The 19,225-nt window shown below is 35.8% G+C and overlaps 1 protein-coding gene across 7 annotated transcripts in view; it reads left to right on the top strand.

Moving 5' to 3' along the window:
- Nucleotides 1-19,225, top strand: part of LOC136802505 (uncharacterized) — a 39,467-nt gene that overhangs the window by 15,377 nt on the left and 4,865 nt on the right. For 5 of the 7 annotated variants that reach the window (XM_067059241.1, XM_067059238.1, XM_067059242.1 and 2 more), the window contains 14 exons: nucleotides 3,919-3,953; nucleotides 4,796-4,948; nucleotides 7,505-7,639; nucleotides 11,035-11,242; nucleotides 11,697-11,821; nucleotides 12,634-12,795; nucleotides 13,297-13,497; nucleotides 13,736-14,320; nucleotides 14,645-14,789; nucleotides 15,410-15,530; nucleotides 16,016-16,132; nucleotides 16,531-16,744; nucleotides 18,309-18,382; nucleotides 18,888-19,143. In XM_067059241.1, the coding sequence (XP_066915342.1) occupies nucleotides 3,947-3,953; nucleotides 4,796-4,948; nucleotides 7,505-7,639; nucleotides 11,035-11,242; nucleotides 11,697-11,821; nucleotides 12,634-12,795; nucleotides 13,297-13,497; nucleotides 13,736-14,320; nucleotides 14,645-14,789; nucleotides 15,410-15,530; nucleotides 16,016-16,132; nucleotides 16,531-16,744; nucleotides 18,309-18,382; nucleotides 18,888-19,143 (2,503 nt within the window). In that variant the 5' untranslated portion in view covers nucleotides 3,919-3,946. The remainder of the gene's footprint in view (nucleotides 1-3,918; nucleotides 3,954-4,795; nucleotides 4,949-7,504; nucleotides 7,640-11,034; nucleotides 11,243-11,696; nucleotides 11,822-12,633; nucleotides 12,796-13,296; nucleotides 13,498-13,735; nucleotides 14,321-14,644; nucleotides 14,790-15,409; nucleotides 15,531-16,015; nucleotides 16,133-16,530; nucleotides 16,745-18,308; nucleotides 18,383-18,887; nucleotides 19,144-19,225) is intronic. The other 2 variants (XM_067059239.1, XM_067059244.1) reach the window with 1 other exon arrangement.

The following is a 19,225-nucleotide window of genomic DNA, read 5'->3' as shown; positions in this document are numbered from 1 at the left end:
AGTCAAAAAAGTTGGATGTATTCTCTAAAACCTAAAAAAAGTTGTAAAATTAAACAACGTTTTTTGAGGGAAGAAGCTTCTAGTCGTTGAAATTCAGAAAAGAGACGCAACTTCACCCCTTCGATTCTTTTTATTTGGAGCTTGATTTTTTGTATATGGGTCTGTTTTCAACGACTAGTTTACTAGTCTACTCCTTTTTTTGTAAAAATCAGTAATTTTTTGTACAGGCTCTGCTGTTCTCGCTTTTGCGATACGCTAAAAATTGGGTATAGAAACCTTAAAGTTTTGTTCCTTTAAAGTACTTGAAATTGGAAAAAATGCTATTGACTGCTAGTGTCTTGTCTAGAAGATGTCCGGTTATTTTCCAAGTGATATGTTCAGTTTCTAAGCTAAAACTGTTCATATTAAAGACAAAAAGTGGATATCCCAATTTTGGTAAAGTTAGGTTCAATTTTCTGAATACTTGTAAAAAGGTTTTGTAGGGTGAACATTGTCCAATAAAACCCATACCTATGAAAATACCAAGGAAAGTTTTTATTGTTCAACTATGATGTTTAACTCTCGGCTAATTACAGGTTGTTCCTAACGTTATATGTACGTTGTGAACGTTAGAAAAACGTCGAAACAACGTTGTGTGCCAGCTGGGAAGAATCCTGCATGCACAATTTGTCGTTCTTTTAAACCATATGAAGTTATTCTTTGTAATAAACAAAGAGGAATGAATTTGTAGAATTGGACAATGTAACCGGAGCGGGGTTGTGGATGGCGAAATTTATGGCCCTAAAACTATCCAACGAGTTATGAACAAGTTTCTAACTCCTTCTAGATCCGGAGATATAAGCTTTTAAAGTTTGAAGTAGCGATTTTATTTTGAAAAAATGAACGTGGCACTTAAAGGGTTAATTTAAATATGAGAAAAGGAGTTTTAAAAAGCTGATTTAAAATTAAAAGTATAAAAAAAATCAAAGCTTAAAAATAAAAAACGAAAGAGACTGAGCTCTAATGTCTATTTTTATGATTGAGATTCAATTTTGGTGCCATTGTTTTGCTTTAGCCAATACACCTTTTCGACCATAGCTGCCAAATGCCGCGCGGGCATCTTTTTTTCCGCTTTATCCTACTAAAACCGTCCCAGTCCTTTTTTCGCACCTATAGATGGTTTGATTCCAACTGCTTGAAGACTTTATTATCTGCGATTGCCCTTTTCAGCTCGATTGAAATGATAAGTTTCCGTTCCCAAGATATGATAAGAAAATCTGTTTCTTTATGCATTTTCTTTTGCACATTTGTCAGGAAAGTGGGTGAAGAAAGAACAACTGTATTTTGGAGAATGTCTTTTTTTAATGTTAAAAGCTGGTCATATATCCAGCTTTTTTTTATAAGTTACCTTATTGGAACTAATTTTCGCGGGTTTTAATTTTAGCGTTTTTCGCGGTTTTTCGTCAAAATCGCGAAAATTTGATCCCGCGAAATACAATTTTTTCCAATTTTAACGAAAAATTTGAAAAATCCCTAGGAAAATGGAAGAAATTTGTCCAAAAAAGGGCAAAACCGCGAAAATTAAAACCCGCGAAAATTCCAGAATGGAAAAAACCGCGAAAGTTAGAACCCGCGAAATGCAATTTTTCAGATATTTTTTTTCGACCGCGAAAATTAGTTCCCGCGAAAATTAGTTCCAATAAGGTAGTCTGAAAAAAATAAAACAATTTCTCGAATTACTTTAGGCGTACATACTTTCGCGAGCTGAAACTTTCGCCATTTACGATGTCTTTGAAATTTCTTAACAGGGCAATTCGCGAAAGTTTATGTTCGCGAAAATTTCTCAACAAATATGGAAATCTATAAAACATCGAATATCGTAATAAGTATCAAATTTTTGGCATATGTTATCCTTTAATGCCTTTTTACAATCGAAGAGCAACCCTCTTTAGCGGATTTCACTTTTAAAGCAATTTTTATTCGAAAATTCTCATTTTTATCCAACGATTTGCGAAAGTTTATGCTCGCAAACAACATTTTTTCCTCAAATTCGCGAAAGTTTCTGCTCGCGAAAGTTTGTACGCCTTAAAGTACACGATAATTTTTTCGTGATAATTTTGCGGATCAGCAATATTGATTTTATTAGCGACCACTTGATTTCGCGAAACTTTCTGGCCGTAAAAATTTCTGACATTTAAATGCGCTCTAAGTAACCTAAATGCAAACCGTATTGAGTAATAACACACTACTAAAAAAATAAAATCCATATGTAATACACTATAAAGTAAGCTTTTTGAAGCCTTCGAAGAGTATTTTGAATTTATTTTAAGCATTATCTATTGATGGAGAATGCCTTTGAAACCTTTGGATGGTATTTTGAATCATTAAAGTGTTTTCCTATTGAACAAACACACTTTTGAGGCCTAAAGATGTTGTTTGGAATTGATTTTAGGCGTTATCTATTGAAGAAAATCACCTTTAAAGCCTTTGCATGATGTGTTGAAACATTTTCAAGCATTTTTTGCTTCATGAAAATTCTCTTCGAATGGTATTTGGAATCGTTTTTAAGTGCTATCTGTTGAACAAAAACACCTTGACAGCCTTGTTTAAACAGAGAGTTCAGAAACTTGGGAAGGTTGATAAAAAAAACAGAGCCTTCCCAGCTGGCGCACAACGTTGTTTCAATGTTCATCTAACGTTAAATGGACGTTGTGAACGTTAAGATAAACGTTGAAACAACGTTGTGTGCCAGCTGGGTTAGTGTCAGTACTTACCCGGTACCTATTTATACCCAACCCTCATCATTAAAAGAATGCAATAAAATGAACATGGCTAGAGATTGTGGATGAGAGGTTGTGGATGGTGAAATATGTCATCCTTTATGAAATTTATCGTTCTTTTTGTCTATTTTTATAGTAAATGTAGGCTTCCTTTTTAATTGAAACGTGTTCAAATTGAGATCATGTCACGCGTACAGTGTTTAACAACCATATCAAATGAGACTTATGAATCAATTTGGTTTACTCCTTCAGATAAAGATCTTGGATAAAAACTAAAAAATTAACCACATCTAGGCTGCTATTTTCTAGCTACCATTGTCACTATCCATAAATTTCAATGTTTTTATCTGACATTGTATTGTACCGTTACACGTCTTTTTTTTATAAGAACCAGTAAGTTTTGTTTGAGGCTCATGTTCTATTTATTTTCTTGTCATGTTTAGTTTTTTTTTCACTTAATTTTACTAAAAAGGGATCATTTTTTTAATCCATTTCTGTAATCTGAGGCTTGAGTTACTATTTATTCATTCCTAATTTTTGGCCAAAACTGAGCATTGATTTCTTATAAACAAAATTGTTCTTTTAAAAAAGCGTCTAAAACACATCGGGTCTATCTGCTATACTTTTTTTCATGCAAACTGACCATTTCTTATACCTTCGATCTGAGAAGAGTCGGTTGGAAGAGTTAGTTGACAACAACGGCAAATCTTTTGTTCTGTTTTTTTATTTGTAAAGATGCCGCGTTCTGTTATTAGTGTCCGGCAAATCAATTTGGTGTTAGTATTTTATTTGCTTTTCTTTTTTAGGGGTAGTTTTTGCATAAGCTTTTCAAGACGCTAATTCGAACTTGCAAATTAAATTTAATTTCTTTCCATTTTCAAGAGATTGTGCAGTCAACTCTCTCTATTATTCAAATCTTTCTGTAATTCGAATTAAAATATTAGTCCCATTAGCTCGAAAGTGGTTTAAATCACTCTCTGTAATTTGAATTTTTCTCTAGTTTGAATAAAATTTTTATTCCCTTGAAGATCGGATTAGAGAGAGAGTCAACTGAATTTCATTTCTTTCTCCTTGAGGCAAATCAATTAATTTCGAATTAGCGAGAACCAAAAATTCGAAAGTTGTTTACTTTCCAGCTGTATCTTCATTACTTTTTCAGGCCATTCAATCTCAAAGAGAAAGACAAAATGCATGGTAAGAATTGAATCGCTTTTTAAAAATTTAAAATTCAAAATCATTAGTAATTAGTGTTCCTGTTTCAAATCGATTTGTATATGTAATCACATGATAACGAGTGCAATTCGAATATAATTGCAAGAGTGATTTTTTTGCTATTAATTTTCCGAGTCCGAAAGGACGAGGAAAATTCGAAACAAAAAAATCACGAGTGCAATTTTCGAATTGTACGAGTTATTATGTGATTACGAGCTAATCGCACAATGGCTTTCACTACTTTTTCCCAGTTAGGAAAGTAAATTACAGAAATTAAACCGAGAGTTTTATATTTTTATCTGCTCTCTATGTTTTTCTTTTATTGTTGTTCATAGTTTTTCTTTCTCATAAAATGAATTTCGAATGCAATTAAAACGTTCGATGCAAAAAAAGATGTAAGAAAAAACATTAAAATCAATTTTGTAAACATTGGCGCTGCATTGAAGAGTGTGATTAACGATTAATTGCTCTCTACAGGATGCAATTAACGATTAATTGCTCTCTTTGAAGGCACGCCAAATGAGAAAAAATAACTCATCGTGCGATTATGAGGGTAATCAAGATTCAGGCCTTTAAAAGTTTTTTGTTTTAAAAACGATTTTTGTCCAAAAATATCCTGAAACCTCCAAACTAAATCCCCACCTAAAAGTAGTTTTGGCTGATGAAAACACGAAACCTTAATTTTTTGTGACAATGTATATGACAAAAGATATTACATTTGCATCGCTAGTGAAATGTTCTATCGTTATCGAGTTACCCAGTCTGCAACTATCAATATCTGCATTATTATAAAACAGACTCTATAAGATCATTTCAAATTCTAGGCATGCAAATATCGAACCACTCCTCTTATTCTCATCAACAACATTCCAACACGACCAACAACAATCAACACCATCATCAACAAACCTCCTCATATTCAACAAAATCCTCTTATCGCTCAACAAATTCTTCACATGGTGCAAGTAGAAATGGTGGTAAGTTTCTTTTTTCTGAAAAATATGTACCGTGTAAACTGTGATTAAGTGCGTCATATGAAATCGCACTATCTTTTCGGTCCTGTACCTAGACATAGGAGCTAGAACCTAGGAGCCCTATGACCCATAGCGCTCTGTTTTTTGACCCCGCCCGAATATCGTTATCCCACTTGCCTTGTTTTAAAATCATTGCGATTAACTCCCAGCGGATTTTATTAAAAGTACTTCCTATTCATGAAAGAATCATTTAATGTCTCAAGGGACGCAATCACCATGGTAATTGTTTGAATACGAGGGTTTGTGTTTTAGTATCCTTTACTGAATTCTCATAGTGATATGTTTGTAAAAAATCTGTGTCGGGTTTGAAAAATCATATGAACGGTCGTCAGCCGCGATGAAATTACGACAAAGTCCAAAAACGATAATTTTCAGCCATAACACTGTGAAAATTTCTCCAATCTTGTTCAAATTTACACAGGAATTGTGTTTTAGTATCCTTTATTGAATTCTCATAGTGATATGTTTGTAAAATATCTGTGTCGGGTTTGAAAAATCAAAAGGAACGGTTGCCAGCCGCGATGAAATTACCGTCAACTGCTCCAACTTGGGACTATCTTACGCAACATGGGAGGGTCATTCCACCAACATTTCACCGAACCTCAAAAGTCATTAGATTTGAGTTTAATGAACCGCGTATTAAAAAATACACGATTTCTCTTTCGATTTTACAGTAGTGAAAATACAGACCAGATATCAACAAGTCCCATGTTGCGTACACTCGTCCCAAGTTGGAGCAGTTGACGGTACGATACAAAGTTCGAAAACGATCATTTTCAGCCATAATACTGTGAAAATTTCTCCGATCTTGTTCAAATTTACACAGGAATTGTGTTTTAGTATCCTTTACTGAATTCTCATAGTGATATGTTTGTAAAAAATCTTTGTCGGGTTTGAAAAATCAAAGGAACGGTCGCCAGCCGCGATGAAATTACGACAAAGTCCAAAAACGATCATTTTCAGCCATAACACTGTGAAAATTTCTCCAATCTTGTTCAAATTTACACAGGAATGGTGTTTTAGTATCCTTTATTAAATTCTCATAGTGATATGTTTGTAAAATATCTGTGTCAGGTTTGAAAAATCAAAAGGAACAGTCGCCCAGTCAAAAAATGATGAATACAAAACAGGATCATTTTCAGCCATACACATAACACCACAAAAACTGCTCAGATCGTTTTCAAATTTGCACCGTAATGTTGTAATTTTAGTATTCTCTTTCGAATTCCAATAGATGTGTGTTTGAAAGTTTCATTCCATTAGGCTATTCCATTTTTAAACCATACAGGGGTATTGACGAACTTTTCCAGGGCGCAGGGGGTTCTGAGCCTTGGTTTTCCAAGGGGTTCTTTCTTCCTTTTTCAGATTTTCCAAGGGGGTTATTGAAGGTTTCCAGGGGGTTCTCTCTTTATAAACTGACATCAATAGTTGTTTTCCAGCCCCTTTTTCACAAGATTTCACTTTCCAGAGGGGTCTACCCCCTAATTTCCAGGGGATAACTTGTTATTCAAAATTTCCAGGGGGGTTAGTGAAAAAAGTTCGTCAATACCCCTGTATAAATCTTTTTTGGAATAGCCCATTGTCAAGTTACAGAGTTTTATGGTTTTGTGCGTCCATAAAACTAGCATAGAAGTTTATAGCCATATGCATAATGCAAGATTTAAGCATTCGAGCAGCTGACGATTCATGGCCAAAATTTCTCCAAAGTCTTTCCATATTGTTATAGACCAGTATGCATCAAACTTCTCATAAATCATGTCCAAAACATCATGAATAATGATGAAAATGATCACTATCTTTCACTGAGATTTGCAGCTAATCGGCAGCCATCTTTTTCTAAATACTTTCGCAATATTATCGAAATCCAGATAATGCGATTTTATTAAATCGGAATAGATCATCGGATTAGATAAACAAAAAAAAATGTCTTGACCTTGAACGTCGTTGTTGTCGGAAGAGAGAATTAAAGGCTCCTAGGCCGGAGCAATTAGCTGTAGATACTGGGTCTGTGTACAGACAAGTACAGCAAAGACTGGGCTAAAATGAAATTATAATGCAGCTTCCTTTTATTTAGGAAGATTGCCTCCAAAGGAAGACTAGCGAACGTTCTATTACTTAGTTAAAGGGGCTTTAAATTGTGGTAAAAGAAATCCTAGCTTGTAACTAGTTTATGAAGTTTGAAATTGCTTTTTGCCATTTTGAAAAGTATCGACTCCCATTTTAAGTTTTGTGTTTTGTTTGTTAGATTTCAGCTTCAGGATGATTTTCAGGACTTTTTTCAGGACTTTTTTTTCATATCAGACACATATTTCATATCAGGATAGTGTCTGCCTATTGTTATGTTATGCTATGCTGATATAAGCGAAACAATGTTTTTCTTTTCCTCTTTCTGACCAATCTTGTTCCACATATGTGTCAACCTAATGTGAAAAGCCTGTGAATTAAAATTCATGAGTAAGCAAACAATGTTTAAAAAGCAGGCCTTTTGTTTTTTTACAGGTTCTCGACAAATAATTCAACCACCCGAAGAATTTTATGATTTTGGTTCGGTAAAGTATTCATCTGGTCATTCCACTTTGGATAATGGTTCGGTAAAATCCAGTCGTTCGTACCGAGATGATAGACTGGATGAAGGTTGGTTTGATATTTTGTCGAGCAAATTTGTTGCCTTGGCTGAGACTGTAATCTTGCGTAATGCACTATCACAGAAAGACCGTTCTCCGCCTACCGAAATGAAAACCATTGAGTTTAAAACCCCGAAGGGGCTAGAGTAGAAAAAATGAAGCTAATTAATTTCCCATCCAGAACGCCCGCGCGTGGTTTTTACACAAACGCCGGATTGAAAGTAAAACCTATCGCTAGATTTCAAAAAATGCTGTCCTCAAAAACAAAGGAACCGCTAGATACAAACTGTCGTCATGATTGCGGCGCGTTCTAGGCGCGTTCTGTATGGAAAGTAAGTAGCTTCAATTCTTCTTGCTTGGTAAAGGTTAAAGATTCGCCTCTAACCCTTCGGGCTTTAAACTCGATGATGAAAACTAACATCTGGAATTTCAATTTTGAACCGCAATAACTTCTTTTAACGCTTAAAAAAAGGTCAATATAATTGCTAAGGGGAAAATTTTCATATTTCGCAATAACATACGCGGAAAGTAAACTTTTGAAAGATTTTTTACATTATGCGGTTTCTGAGTACTTAAGTCTCGAAAACTTTGCATTTAGTTTAGTTTCATAGGTTTCCTAAAATAGGACAAAAAGACGTACTTTTCAGGACTAACTTTTTATCTAAGAAAAATCTGAAAGATCTGAACACGGATTTGAAATTGGTGCTCAAATTAGAGGTTAAAATATTCAACAACTTCATCCCCAAGATAGGTTTAGAAGTGACGAACAGAACATCTGAGAAGGCTTCAAAAATCTTGGATGTTCTTATAAAAAAACTTGTATTGAGCAATTTCAGGTAGCATGGAAAGGAAAATAGATCGATTTTACTCAGCACAAAAACAATCACAATAAAGCAAAGGAAGTATATGGCGACCTTATGGGGGGGGGTCACACTGGAAAATTAAAGCATGCTTTTTTTCGTTGTCATAGAAACAAGTGATTATGTAGGTTTGGCAGGCTAATGACGCTTAACGGGTTGGGCGAGACAAATTTAATTAATTGTTCTACGGGAAGACCTTCAGAAAAATATGGGTCGGTCGGTATCGGTATTATGAAAATAAATTTCCTAAAATCTGGGGTTGGTACATAGTTTGCACCCCCCCCCTTTTTAATAGGGGGGATGCCAACTTTCTGGAGGGCCTTTGTAGGGGGTCACCGAGATCTGCCGAAAAAAACTAGGGGGGATGGGAATGTAGGGGGGGATCAAATAAAAAAGGGGGGGGGGGGGGTTTCACAACAGAACACACACATTTTAGATTAGATTTTAAAATGATCAAGATTAATGAAAAACGCTAGTTATATTCTATCATTGTTGGCTCGTGACTATAATACTTCATACTCTTTCTTGTTGATAATTTTGCTGGTAGGTGGGAAAGCGAGTTTCCTTCGAAACGGATTTTCTGTAAAAAAAAAGGGGGGATAAGATTTCATTACAAAAGGGGGGGATGGGTATATAGGGGGGGGGATGAAATAAACCTAGGGGGTTCATACCCCTCTGCAAACTGAATGGTAGATCCAAATTTAAAAAATTCGACTTTTTCCTCTTTATCATATCAATAAGCGACTTTCATGCCATATTCATAGTGCTATTTTAAATTCATAAGGGATGACTTTTTCAACTTCTTCAGCTAAAAATATCTGCAAAAAAACTTGCACAAAAAAAATTTCACAAAAACAAACACAAAAAACAATAGGAAGTATCTGACCTGATATGAAACAAGAAGCCCGTTAGGCGTGAAGGCCCAGCAAAAGCGAAATTTACGCGATTTTCGCGAATTTCGAGATTTCCAAAAATTCCAAAAAATGTTTAACAAGATTTCAGGAAAGGGATGTCCAAAGGATTTAAAATTTTACTGCGTCGAGCAAAATAAAATGAAAAATAAGTCGACAAGGATAATTCTCCCTTTCTTCATTTCTTAGAACAGGGAAGTGAAAAAATAAACGAAACATAATGTACAGTAGTCAATCAAAAATTAATTGAATGTTGAAAGCTCGAAACTTTCTACCTGAAGGTAAACAATCAAATTCAAAATATCATTAAATTCAACTTCCATAAGAAACAACATCATTGCATGAAAAAAGTTCTAATCTTGTTCAAATTTACACATGAGCTGCATTTTAGTCTACATTTACCATGCCCATATTCCATTTAAAATTAGTATTTATAATAATTCTGTGTCGAGTTTGAAAAATCAAGCCGCCAATTCGTAAAAACACAAACAGATCCAGAAACAACCATATTCACATGTAGCATCATGGAAAAAGTTCCAATCTTGTTTCAAATTTACACATGAGCTGCAGTTTAGTCTCCATTGCCATATTCCATTTAATCGGTATTTGAAATAATTCTGTGTCGAGTTTGAAAAATCAAGCCACCAATTCGTTGAACGAGACAGATCTAGAAATATATAACCATTTTCACACGTAGCATCATGGAAAAAGTTCCAATCTTGTTCAAATTTACACATGAGCTGCAGTTTAGTCTCCATTGCCATATTCCATTTAATTGGTATTTGAAATAATTCTGTGTCGAGTTTGAAAAATCAAGTCACCAATTCGTTGAACGAGACAGATCTAGAAATATATAACCATTTTCACACGTAGCATCATGGAAAAAGTTCCAATCTTGTTCAAATTTACACATGAGCTGCATTTTAGTCTCCATTGCCATATTCCATTTAATCGGTATTTGAAATAATTCCGTGTTGAGTTTGAAAAATCAAGCCACCAATTCGTTAAACGAGACAGATCTAGAAATAACCATTTTCACACGTAGTATCATTGAAAAGTTCCAATCTTGCTATAATTTACACATGAACTCCATTTTAGTGTTTCATCAGCAAATTCCAGAATCAAGTCTTTTGAAAACAAGAAACTAAAAGTGAAAGTCAGAAATTGATTTAAGGTATAGAATTTTCACTCAGAAAGCTTTATGAAAACTATAACATATGACAGAATGTTGAAAAAGTTTACAAAGAAAAATCACTACAAAGTTTCTTTGGTTTGAAAGTCTCTTGACCACTAAAGCAAAGAAAATGTTCAAGAAAGTAAGAATCAACACATGAAATCAATCTCCTCGCTTCAACCGCCATCTTGTATCTGTTTTGTTTTGAAAACGTTTGTTGTTTAAGGAGCGCGAAATCAGAAAATATATCTTTTTTAGCCAGTACCCGACTTTCGCAAGCTTTTCCCTCTCCAGACGGCAAAAAGTGTGTTACTGGTATAAAGCGCCGTTTCTACCAAAACGGACACACAGAAGGAAACACGGAAAAAAAAATAGTGACACTCTCTTTAAAGGCCCACTCGCTAGCGCTGGGCCAATAATGTGTCCGGTATAAAACTTTTGAAGAATTATTATTTTCTAGAATACATGGATTCATTCAACGAGAATGCTTCTTATGTCAGTAACCTCTCACAACAGAGTGAACCTGTCCACCGTTACACGTCTAATGGCTATTCAACCAAAGCAACCAATCAGAACTCTCGTTCCAGGTCCCTACCACGTGCACGGACCAATGGGTATGCTTCACACTCTCAAATGAATGACGAGACTTACGATGAAGAGCTCTCTCGGTACATTACACTTTTTTTTTAGAATTAACTATTTTTGATATGCATCATTACAATGTCTTCGACATCGCACCATATAGTCCCAACAGCTGATTGGTTGTGAGTGACGCAAAATCAGTCAATACGTTACTCTCAACCAATGGGATGTTGGATACACTCGAACGCATGGGTAACACAAATTTGTTCGATTTTGAGCTATAGAGTAAGGTTTATAAGGTTTTGTTTACTAAAGGGACGATAAAACATGTTCGAGTTAAGGAGGCTCTTGGTGTTGTTGCTCGGCTTCTACCATTTTGAATTGAGATAAATCCCGGAACGGAAAAAAACTAAGTTGATAAGAGAGGCGCTCCACCCGCGACAACCCTTGCATGAAGAAAGTGCGCTTTAGCAAATTAAAATTAAACCCGGATTTAGAGTTTCTTAGTTAAACGAAAAATATTACGAATTCTATCCTTAGGTATAACAGCAGTACGTTACCACGGGGTGGCGTTCGGTTGGAAGAGGAGCCACCAGTGTCCAGTACACCACTTGTGGAGCCACTCTCCGAAGCTATTGTAGAAGAAGAAAGACATAATGCCGATGGTTTGTACTAAACCTTTTTCATACATCGAACAAGGGAGGAGCGTCGTTTATGAGAATCTTTTGTTGACGTAGCATCCGGGGTCCACTTAAAGCCTTTTTATAGACTGGATGGCGCGATTAAGTGGCCCGGTAGTATATGGTAATACGCTTTTGCTTAGGCGGGCTATTTTTCGTCGCTTTTACCAGGTAAAAAAAAGAATGAAGCAATATTTTTATTTGAAAATACGGTATTCAAAATCTGTTATTGATGTTTGTTTCTCATTCTTAATTATATTTTTCCACTTCAAGTAGCTTTTTTTGTTATTTGTATTGTAAACATTTTTTTTCAAAATGGCAACCTCGTCAAATGCTCCTAGTCTTCTTTACTGGACTCACCTTCATCAAAAGTTATTAGAATACAAAGTTCAGCCAGAAGTAGACTCTAGTCTATTGTTAACCGGTTACTTTTTCGAAGCGGGCTACACGGCTTTTTGCGCAATGCAATTGGTTCTTTTCGCATGACGACGGGCCTACACTGCCCACAGTTGCCTGTCGTTAAGAAAATTCATTGTGACGTCACTTTTTCAAAGGAAAATGAACAATGCGTTGACATCGTTTTGTTTTTTCGCTTTATTTCGCTATTTTTCCTGGATTTTCGCAAGCTCGGTCGTTACTTGACCTCGGGCAATATTTCTCAGTACAGCCTTCACTAACCGGTCATTATTGTATTATTGTTGACGGCGACTTTCAATATTATTGAATAAGGGAGCGTATCGAATAGTCGAATGTCGAATCAGAGAGCGTCAACTGTTATAACTCCCGTAATTTTCCAGGTACAACATCTCTTATTCGTCGTATCGTCACTGCAACAACAACCCGTGTTTTCCACGAGAATCAAGTTCCAAAAGTTGAAGTGCATATTTCACCGGCAACCGAAACTATCATTGATCCGCATCACTATGACGACGATGATAATGAGTCAGTAATGACCACAGGTGTGTATTAAAGGCTTGTTTTCAATTATTTTTTTTGTTGAACTACATTATAAATGTCTAAAATTTATGCTCCTAATTTGACTGTAAATCACAAACAACATTAACGCGTTGAAAGGACCTCTCTCAGACTACCTGCGTTTCCTTGGACATTTTGTTAATTTCTCGAAATTTTACTGTCGCCACATTTCAAGTGACGATGTCAAAGTACAATCTGCTGATTTGTTGACTTTTTCCTGACCTTTTTGACTTGCCTTTTCGTTGTCGTTATTAACCCTTTTTACAATTATAAGAATAATTACATAATATAAGGCACAATTTCGCAGTTTACGTCGCAATCGGCTGTTGGGTCCGTGAAAGACATTGCAATGGTGCATATCATGAATAGGAAACTTTTTTGCCAGAGGATGAGCAGAAGCCTAGAAAATCACGAGAGAAATAAGAACAGGTAGGGCTCATTGAAAATGGTTTGTTCTTATCAGAAATATTTTTCTTCCATAACAGGTGGAGGACCGCAATTGAACTCAACCAGTCACACCGAATTTGAACATTATCATCAACAACAACAACAACGACTCGGTGGTGGTAGATCTATGTCACGTGACCAAAATATGACGTCAACGATGACGTCATCAAGCACACACCGTAGCGATGGAGTTAGACAACAACGTGACGGATACGATTATGAAGGTACTTCTTTTAGAGGTATGAAATTCATTCATATTTTCGTCCCCACATAATGACCACCCTTAAAAACAAAAAATCTTGCCTGCAGATAAAACCTAGTAAAAAATGGTTACGATTATAACTCATTTTTCTCAATATATGCAAAGCAGCTTGTAGGAGTCACCTGAAATACTTTTTTACTAGGGGTCATCCAATTCCTAAAAGCTGTGTCAAAGCTATGCAGAACACTATATTAATCCTTCCTTTTTCACGCCAGGAAGCGAGCTTGATTACGATGCTAGTGGCAGTCATTTAGATTATAGCGGACACGAAGACTACGACCGTCGCAATAACATTCACAACAATCAAATGAGTAATACTACGACCACCACCACGACAACCAAAAATGATCATTATATTAACGAATCGTCCAATAATTACAATAGCAATACATCCTCCGCGCGCGGCCGAACGCGGCAACGTGACGTACGACATAACAATAGTCGGCAACCGTCGGTATCGTCGTACAACAGTCGTGATCGGATCGCAGACGAGGATTTCGCTGAAATCTCGATCAATCGTACAGACACTTCTAACGATCGCATGGATGCGGTACACGGGGCGGGAAACGTCTCTGGGTTTTATCACGACTCGTCAGCGACGTCAAGAAAAGAACAAAAGAATACTTCATCTTCGTCGGGGGCGTCTTCAGGATCAGGATTAAGAATGGCGTCACAGCAACAAATGACGACTTCGTCACAGCATCAGCAACAATCGTCTTCATCGTCGTCAAGACAACAAAGAGAACAATATCAGCAAAATAGCTCTTCTGCACATTCGACTTTAGACATCAAATTGAAAGGTAATAAAACATGATTAATTTATCTACTTTTTTCTGCTGCTTAAATCTCCATTGCTCTTTGAAAGTTTCAATTTCTGATGGCCCTGAGAAAAATTGCGTTTTTTTTACTTCTAAAAGAACGCCATTTAATCATTATTTTCTGACTTGCCTTCTCCAGTCCTGGACAAATCACCACGCTAATACTTTATCTCGACCCGTTTTACGCCGGTCCTCGTTATTGTTTTTTTGGCTTATGGCGGAATTAAGGCCGACTTAAAATTGGCCAAAATGCCTAAAGTAGCCGTTAATTTTTTTACTGTATCTATTCATATCTTTCTATCTCAGGCAAGAAATCGAGTAACGATATAGATATCAGTTTATTGGATTTGTTGATGTATTTGAAAACGAGCGACCGCGTGCTGAAAGCGAACACGGCGGGTTATATCATGCATCTTACGTTCAATGATGATGAAGCGAAACAGAAAATAAGGTGGGTCACTTTATTCTATACAATAAAGTATATTATTTTGATAATATACACGTTTTATAATCATAGTGCATGGTGTGACTTTTTTGTTCGAGAAGTTTCAAAAGATACTTGACAATTCCCATGTGAATTTTTTTGTCCTGTATTGAAAATCCTTAAAATCCAATGCTGAGAATGTTTCATTCAACTCTGTTCAAGGATAGAGGATAGCCTTCTCCAAATAAAGGGTCAGCTGCTACACAATCATCAGTTGCCACTCTTCCATTTATTTAGTGTTAAAAGTTCTCCCGTCTCAGACGGATTTCCGTCGCAATTTATCGGGGAAAACTTCGTCGGGGAAAAGTGACGAAATTTTGGCCAAGTGACGAATATTTTTCCCCGACGAAAATTTTCCCCGACGAAGTTTTCCCCGATAAGGTATATTTATATGGGCTTTTCCGTTTCAAAATTCTGCATAACTTACCAAAATTTCTAGAATATGTCATGAATCTTTTTCCTTTACAATGAAGTGAATACAGTTGCTCATACGTTGAATACAGTCAAGAATATGTCCTTTAATTGTAAAATCTATTTTCCGTCTCTTAAGTTAAACCTTTCTTTGATCACTACTTTTTCCATTACAGAGAATTCGACATCATACCATTGTTGGTCAAACTGTTGGACCATGAAGATGAAGATTGCCAACGAAATGCTGCTGGTGCTCTCCGGAATTTGTCATATGGAAAATTTGTCAATGATAACAAGGTACTTACAAGGTTTTCCGAATTCGTTGAGATGAGAAGAAATAACTTCGTATCCTTAAGAAAAAGCAACCTATTAAAGTGCTTTTGAGAAAGTAGGAAACTGTTTATTTTATTCTGTGTACCACCAAAGTGTTTTTTCGTTAAATTCGGATAAATCTTCTTCTCAAGTTTTCTGATGGGTTTCTGTTACACATTTTTGTAAAATTTTCTTCTGGTAGCTTTTTTTTTAACGCTGGGTTCAAATAATTATTTTGGTATCTTTCAGTGATTGATAACTCACCATTTACGGATTTTCATACTAAAAGTTTCAATGAAATAAACGTTTCTCTAAAAGAATTTTACAGTTCAGTGTCTTCACAACTGGCACACAACGTTGTTTCAACGTTTATCTAACGTTCATAACGTCCATATAACGTTAAATGAACGTCGAAACAACGTTGTGTGCCAGCTGGGTTTTCATTCAACTGACCAATCACTTTATAACAGATTGCAATCTACGAATGTGGAGGTATCGAAGCGTGTGTTCGTTTACTATACCGAACGAGTTGGATTGAAGTGCGACAACATGTTACTGGCATTCTGTGTAATCTAAGCTCATACGAAGTAAGCTTGATTCTTTTGTTTCTTAGATTAAGGGGATTTTTCTTTCATTATTATCCTTATAAATTTTGATAAAAATATTATCCTCGTACTCACTCTGTCACTTAGGCACAGATAGTCCAATATTTCCCGCAGAGCCCTGCGGATTGACTTAAAATATGCTATAGCAACTTTTCGAATCTTTAGTTATCGAAACCTTGAATCTGTGGTATACTCCACTCTGTTCGGGCACCGAATAGACATTTCCTACTCGCTAATTCGGTATTTCTTTTTACTCTTTTACTATTTTACCCAACTGTAATTCTAGTCTCCTTTTCAGAGCCCCCCCCCTGGACTTTCTTATTCCGTTCTTTAGTTTAATTAGTATTAGTACCTTCCATCAATTCACCTCTTATTTATAGTCATTGAAGTTACACGTTCTTCGCGAGGCTATGGAAGCTGTGGCCCTACTCATCATAGTTCCATTGTCTGGATGGGAGAAAGACCATGCTATGATGGGGCGACGGCCTGGAATTATCTCATGGTCGTTGCTCTTACGAAATGCGACTGGTATATTACGTAATGTTTCGTCTGCCGGACATGAAGCAAGAACGACTATTCGGTTCCGTATTGAAGGTAGGTTTCCACACTTCTTTATAAAATTAAAAACGACGGCTGATTTCATTCATTGATTTCTACATAGACCAAACTATGATTGAAATTTATGATTCCCTTGAGAACAGACTCAATCCGAAACATGTCGGGAAAAATCAAACACTTTCCTATTTGGGATTTTTTGGACCTGTCCCGGTGGGGTGAAGGTCCTATAAATTCACCTCTGTCCGTTCGTCCGTCTGTCCGTTCGTTACCAGCTTTTCTCGAGATTGAATCATAGGAATCATTTGATTTTTGGTACAAAGGTGCAAAACGGTGATGGCCAAAATGTGACGGAGCCCGATTTTCCGAAAAAAAATTTTTTGGGCAAATTTGGGCCAAAAAACGGCTAAAAAACGGTTTTTTTGGAGTTTGTGAAAAATTGGATCATTAAATTTTTTTGATTTTTTGCATGAAAGTAGGTAAAAGATGGGTCAAGCAGATTTTTGCAAAAAAATTTATTTGGCTTAAAAAACGCATGTTTATCTATAAGAATCACTATTAATAAGCATACATCAATGTTCTTAGTCAAATTACTATATTTCTTTATGAGATAGAAGTTTTTTTGCTCATGAGGGCTTACTTTTGAAGAATATGTGTTTAGACATGAAATTTTGGTTGCTTGGTGTGTTTTTATAGAAAAACTGGCCAAGTTCAATATTTTTTTATAAGCACAATATCAATTACTTAGGTATTAGCTTTTCTCGAGATTGGCTCTTTCATTCTTTAAGACTTTTTGCACAAAGATGCATAACTATAAACCCTCGAATGTGATGGAGCCCAATTTTCGAAAAAAAAAATGTTTTTGGGCAAATTTGGGGCAAAAAACGGCTAAAAAACAGGTTTTTTGGACTTTGTGAAAAATTGGATCATTTACTTTTTCTGATTTTTTGCATGAAAGTAGGGTACCATCATAGGTAAAAGATGGCTCAGGGAGATTTTTGCAAAAAGATTTGCTGGCTCAAAAAACGCATGTTTATCTATAAGAATCACTATTAATAAGCATACATTAATGTTCTTAGTCAAATTACTCAATTTTTTTACGAGATAGATGTTTTCTTTGCTCACGAGGGCTTACTTTTGAAGCATATGTGTGTTTAGACATGAAATTTTGGTTGCTTGGCGTGTTTTTATAGAAAAACTATATTTGATCGTTGTTTTTTTCTGATTTTTTGCATGAAAGTAGGTAAAAGATGGGTCAAGCAGATTTTTGTAAAAAAAATTTTCAGCTCAAAAAACGCATCTTTATCTATAAGAATCACTATTAATAAGCATACATCAAGGTTCTTAGCCAAATTACTCAATTTTTTGATGAGATAGATGTTTTTTTATGCTCACGAAGTGTTGAATATGAAAGAATACGAAAGAGCATGAAATTTTGGTTTCTAAACGTTTTTTTTATAAGAAACAAACGACTAATTTTAATAAATCGTCACTATTTGTGTTCTGAATGATTGTTTAATGGTCACACTCATGTAGATATCAATTATATATGTGTTAAATGCATAACCAGGTAGGTCCATAAAAGTATCACTTGTTTTTATAGGTTTAGTAGATGCTTGTTTGTGGATTCTACGAGCTGCCGTTGGATCAGAAGCTACAGAAGATATTAATAATAAGGTACGTCCCACTGAATCAGACTTTATCCATATCGTAAAAAGTGTGTCTTCCATTTTGCTTTTTATTCTACTTGACGACCTAAGGGATTGTTTATGATTTTAATGACTTTAAAACTGGACACACTTCCGCGGGAAATCTGTGAACTGTTACACGGTGAGAAATCCAAATTAAATTTCGTTTTCAAATAAAATAATAACTTACATCGATATTCAAAGTAATATTTTGTGACAAAGATATCCATCACGAATCTTGAAAAAAATGTAACCTATTTAATGTCGAACACTATTTATATCTGAAGGATCTTATTTTCACGGTATCGGAAATTCCTCGCTGTATGTGTTTTTATGCGATGGAAACGATTTGTCTAGATACTTACTGACCTCGGACGACGGTAAATCAGCGCTTTTACCGTCCTCGATTTTGCAGGACAGAACTGCGGGTTATTCCAAATCGCCGTCCTCAAAAGTGCAAAAACATAAACTCACTATTACTCTCTTACAAACAGATCATTGAAAACATTATGTGCACTCTGCGTAACATCTCATACAAAATCGACGTCGAGATTGACCGTAACGTTTACACGGATGCTGTACGTGTCCCCGTCAAACACAGTAACGCCAATAGTCCACAGATGTCGCCATCACGTGACCACCGTTCAACAAATCAGGATGGAGATTCAGACTCTGTTGATAATGGTAACCATGACAATAATAAGAAGAACAAAAAGAATCGTTTGATACCACGCGACGCTTCGAAAACAGGTTTGGGTATTTTTTTGAACTTTTTGTCTTTGACTTTGTTATAAGATGTGATTGGGCTTTTCCAGAAAAAAAACGTACACCC

Source organism: Clytia hemisphaerica, unplaced genomic scaffold (genome assembly GCF_902728285.1).
Source record: "Clytia hemisphaerica strain Z4C2 unplaced genomic scaffold, Clytia hemisphaerica genome assembly, whole genome shotgun sequence".
NCBI lineage: Eukaryota > Metazoa > Cnidaria > Hydrozoa > Leptothecata > Clytiidae > Clytia > Clytia hemisphaerica.
The sequence above is the reverse complement of the archived record's forward strand: the minus strand, read 5'-3'. Positions and strand labels throughout refer to the sequence as shown.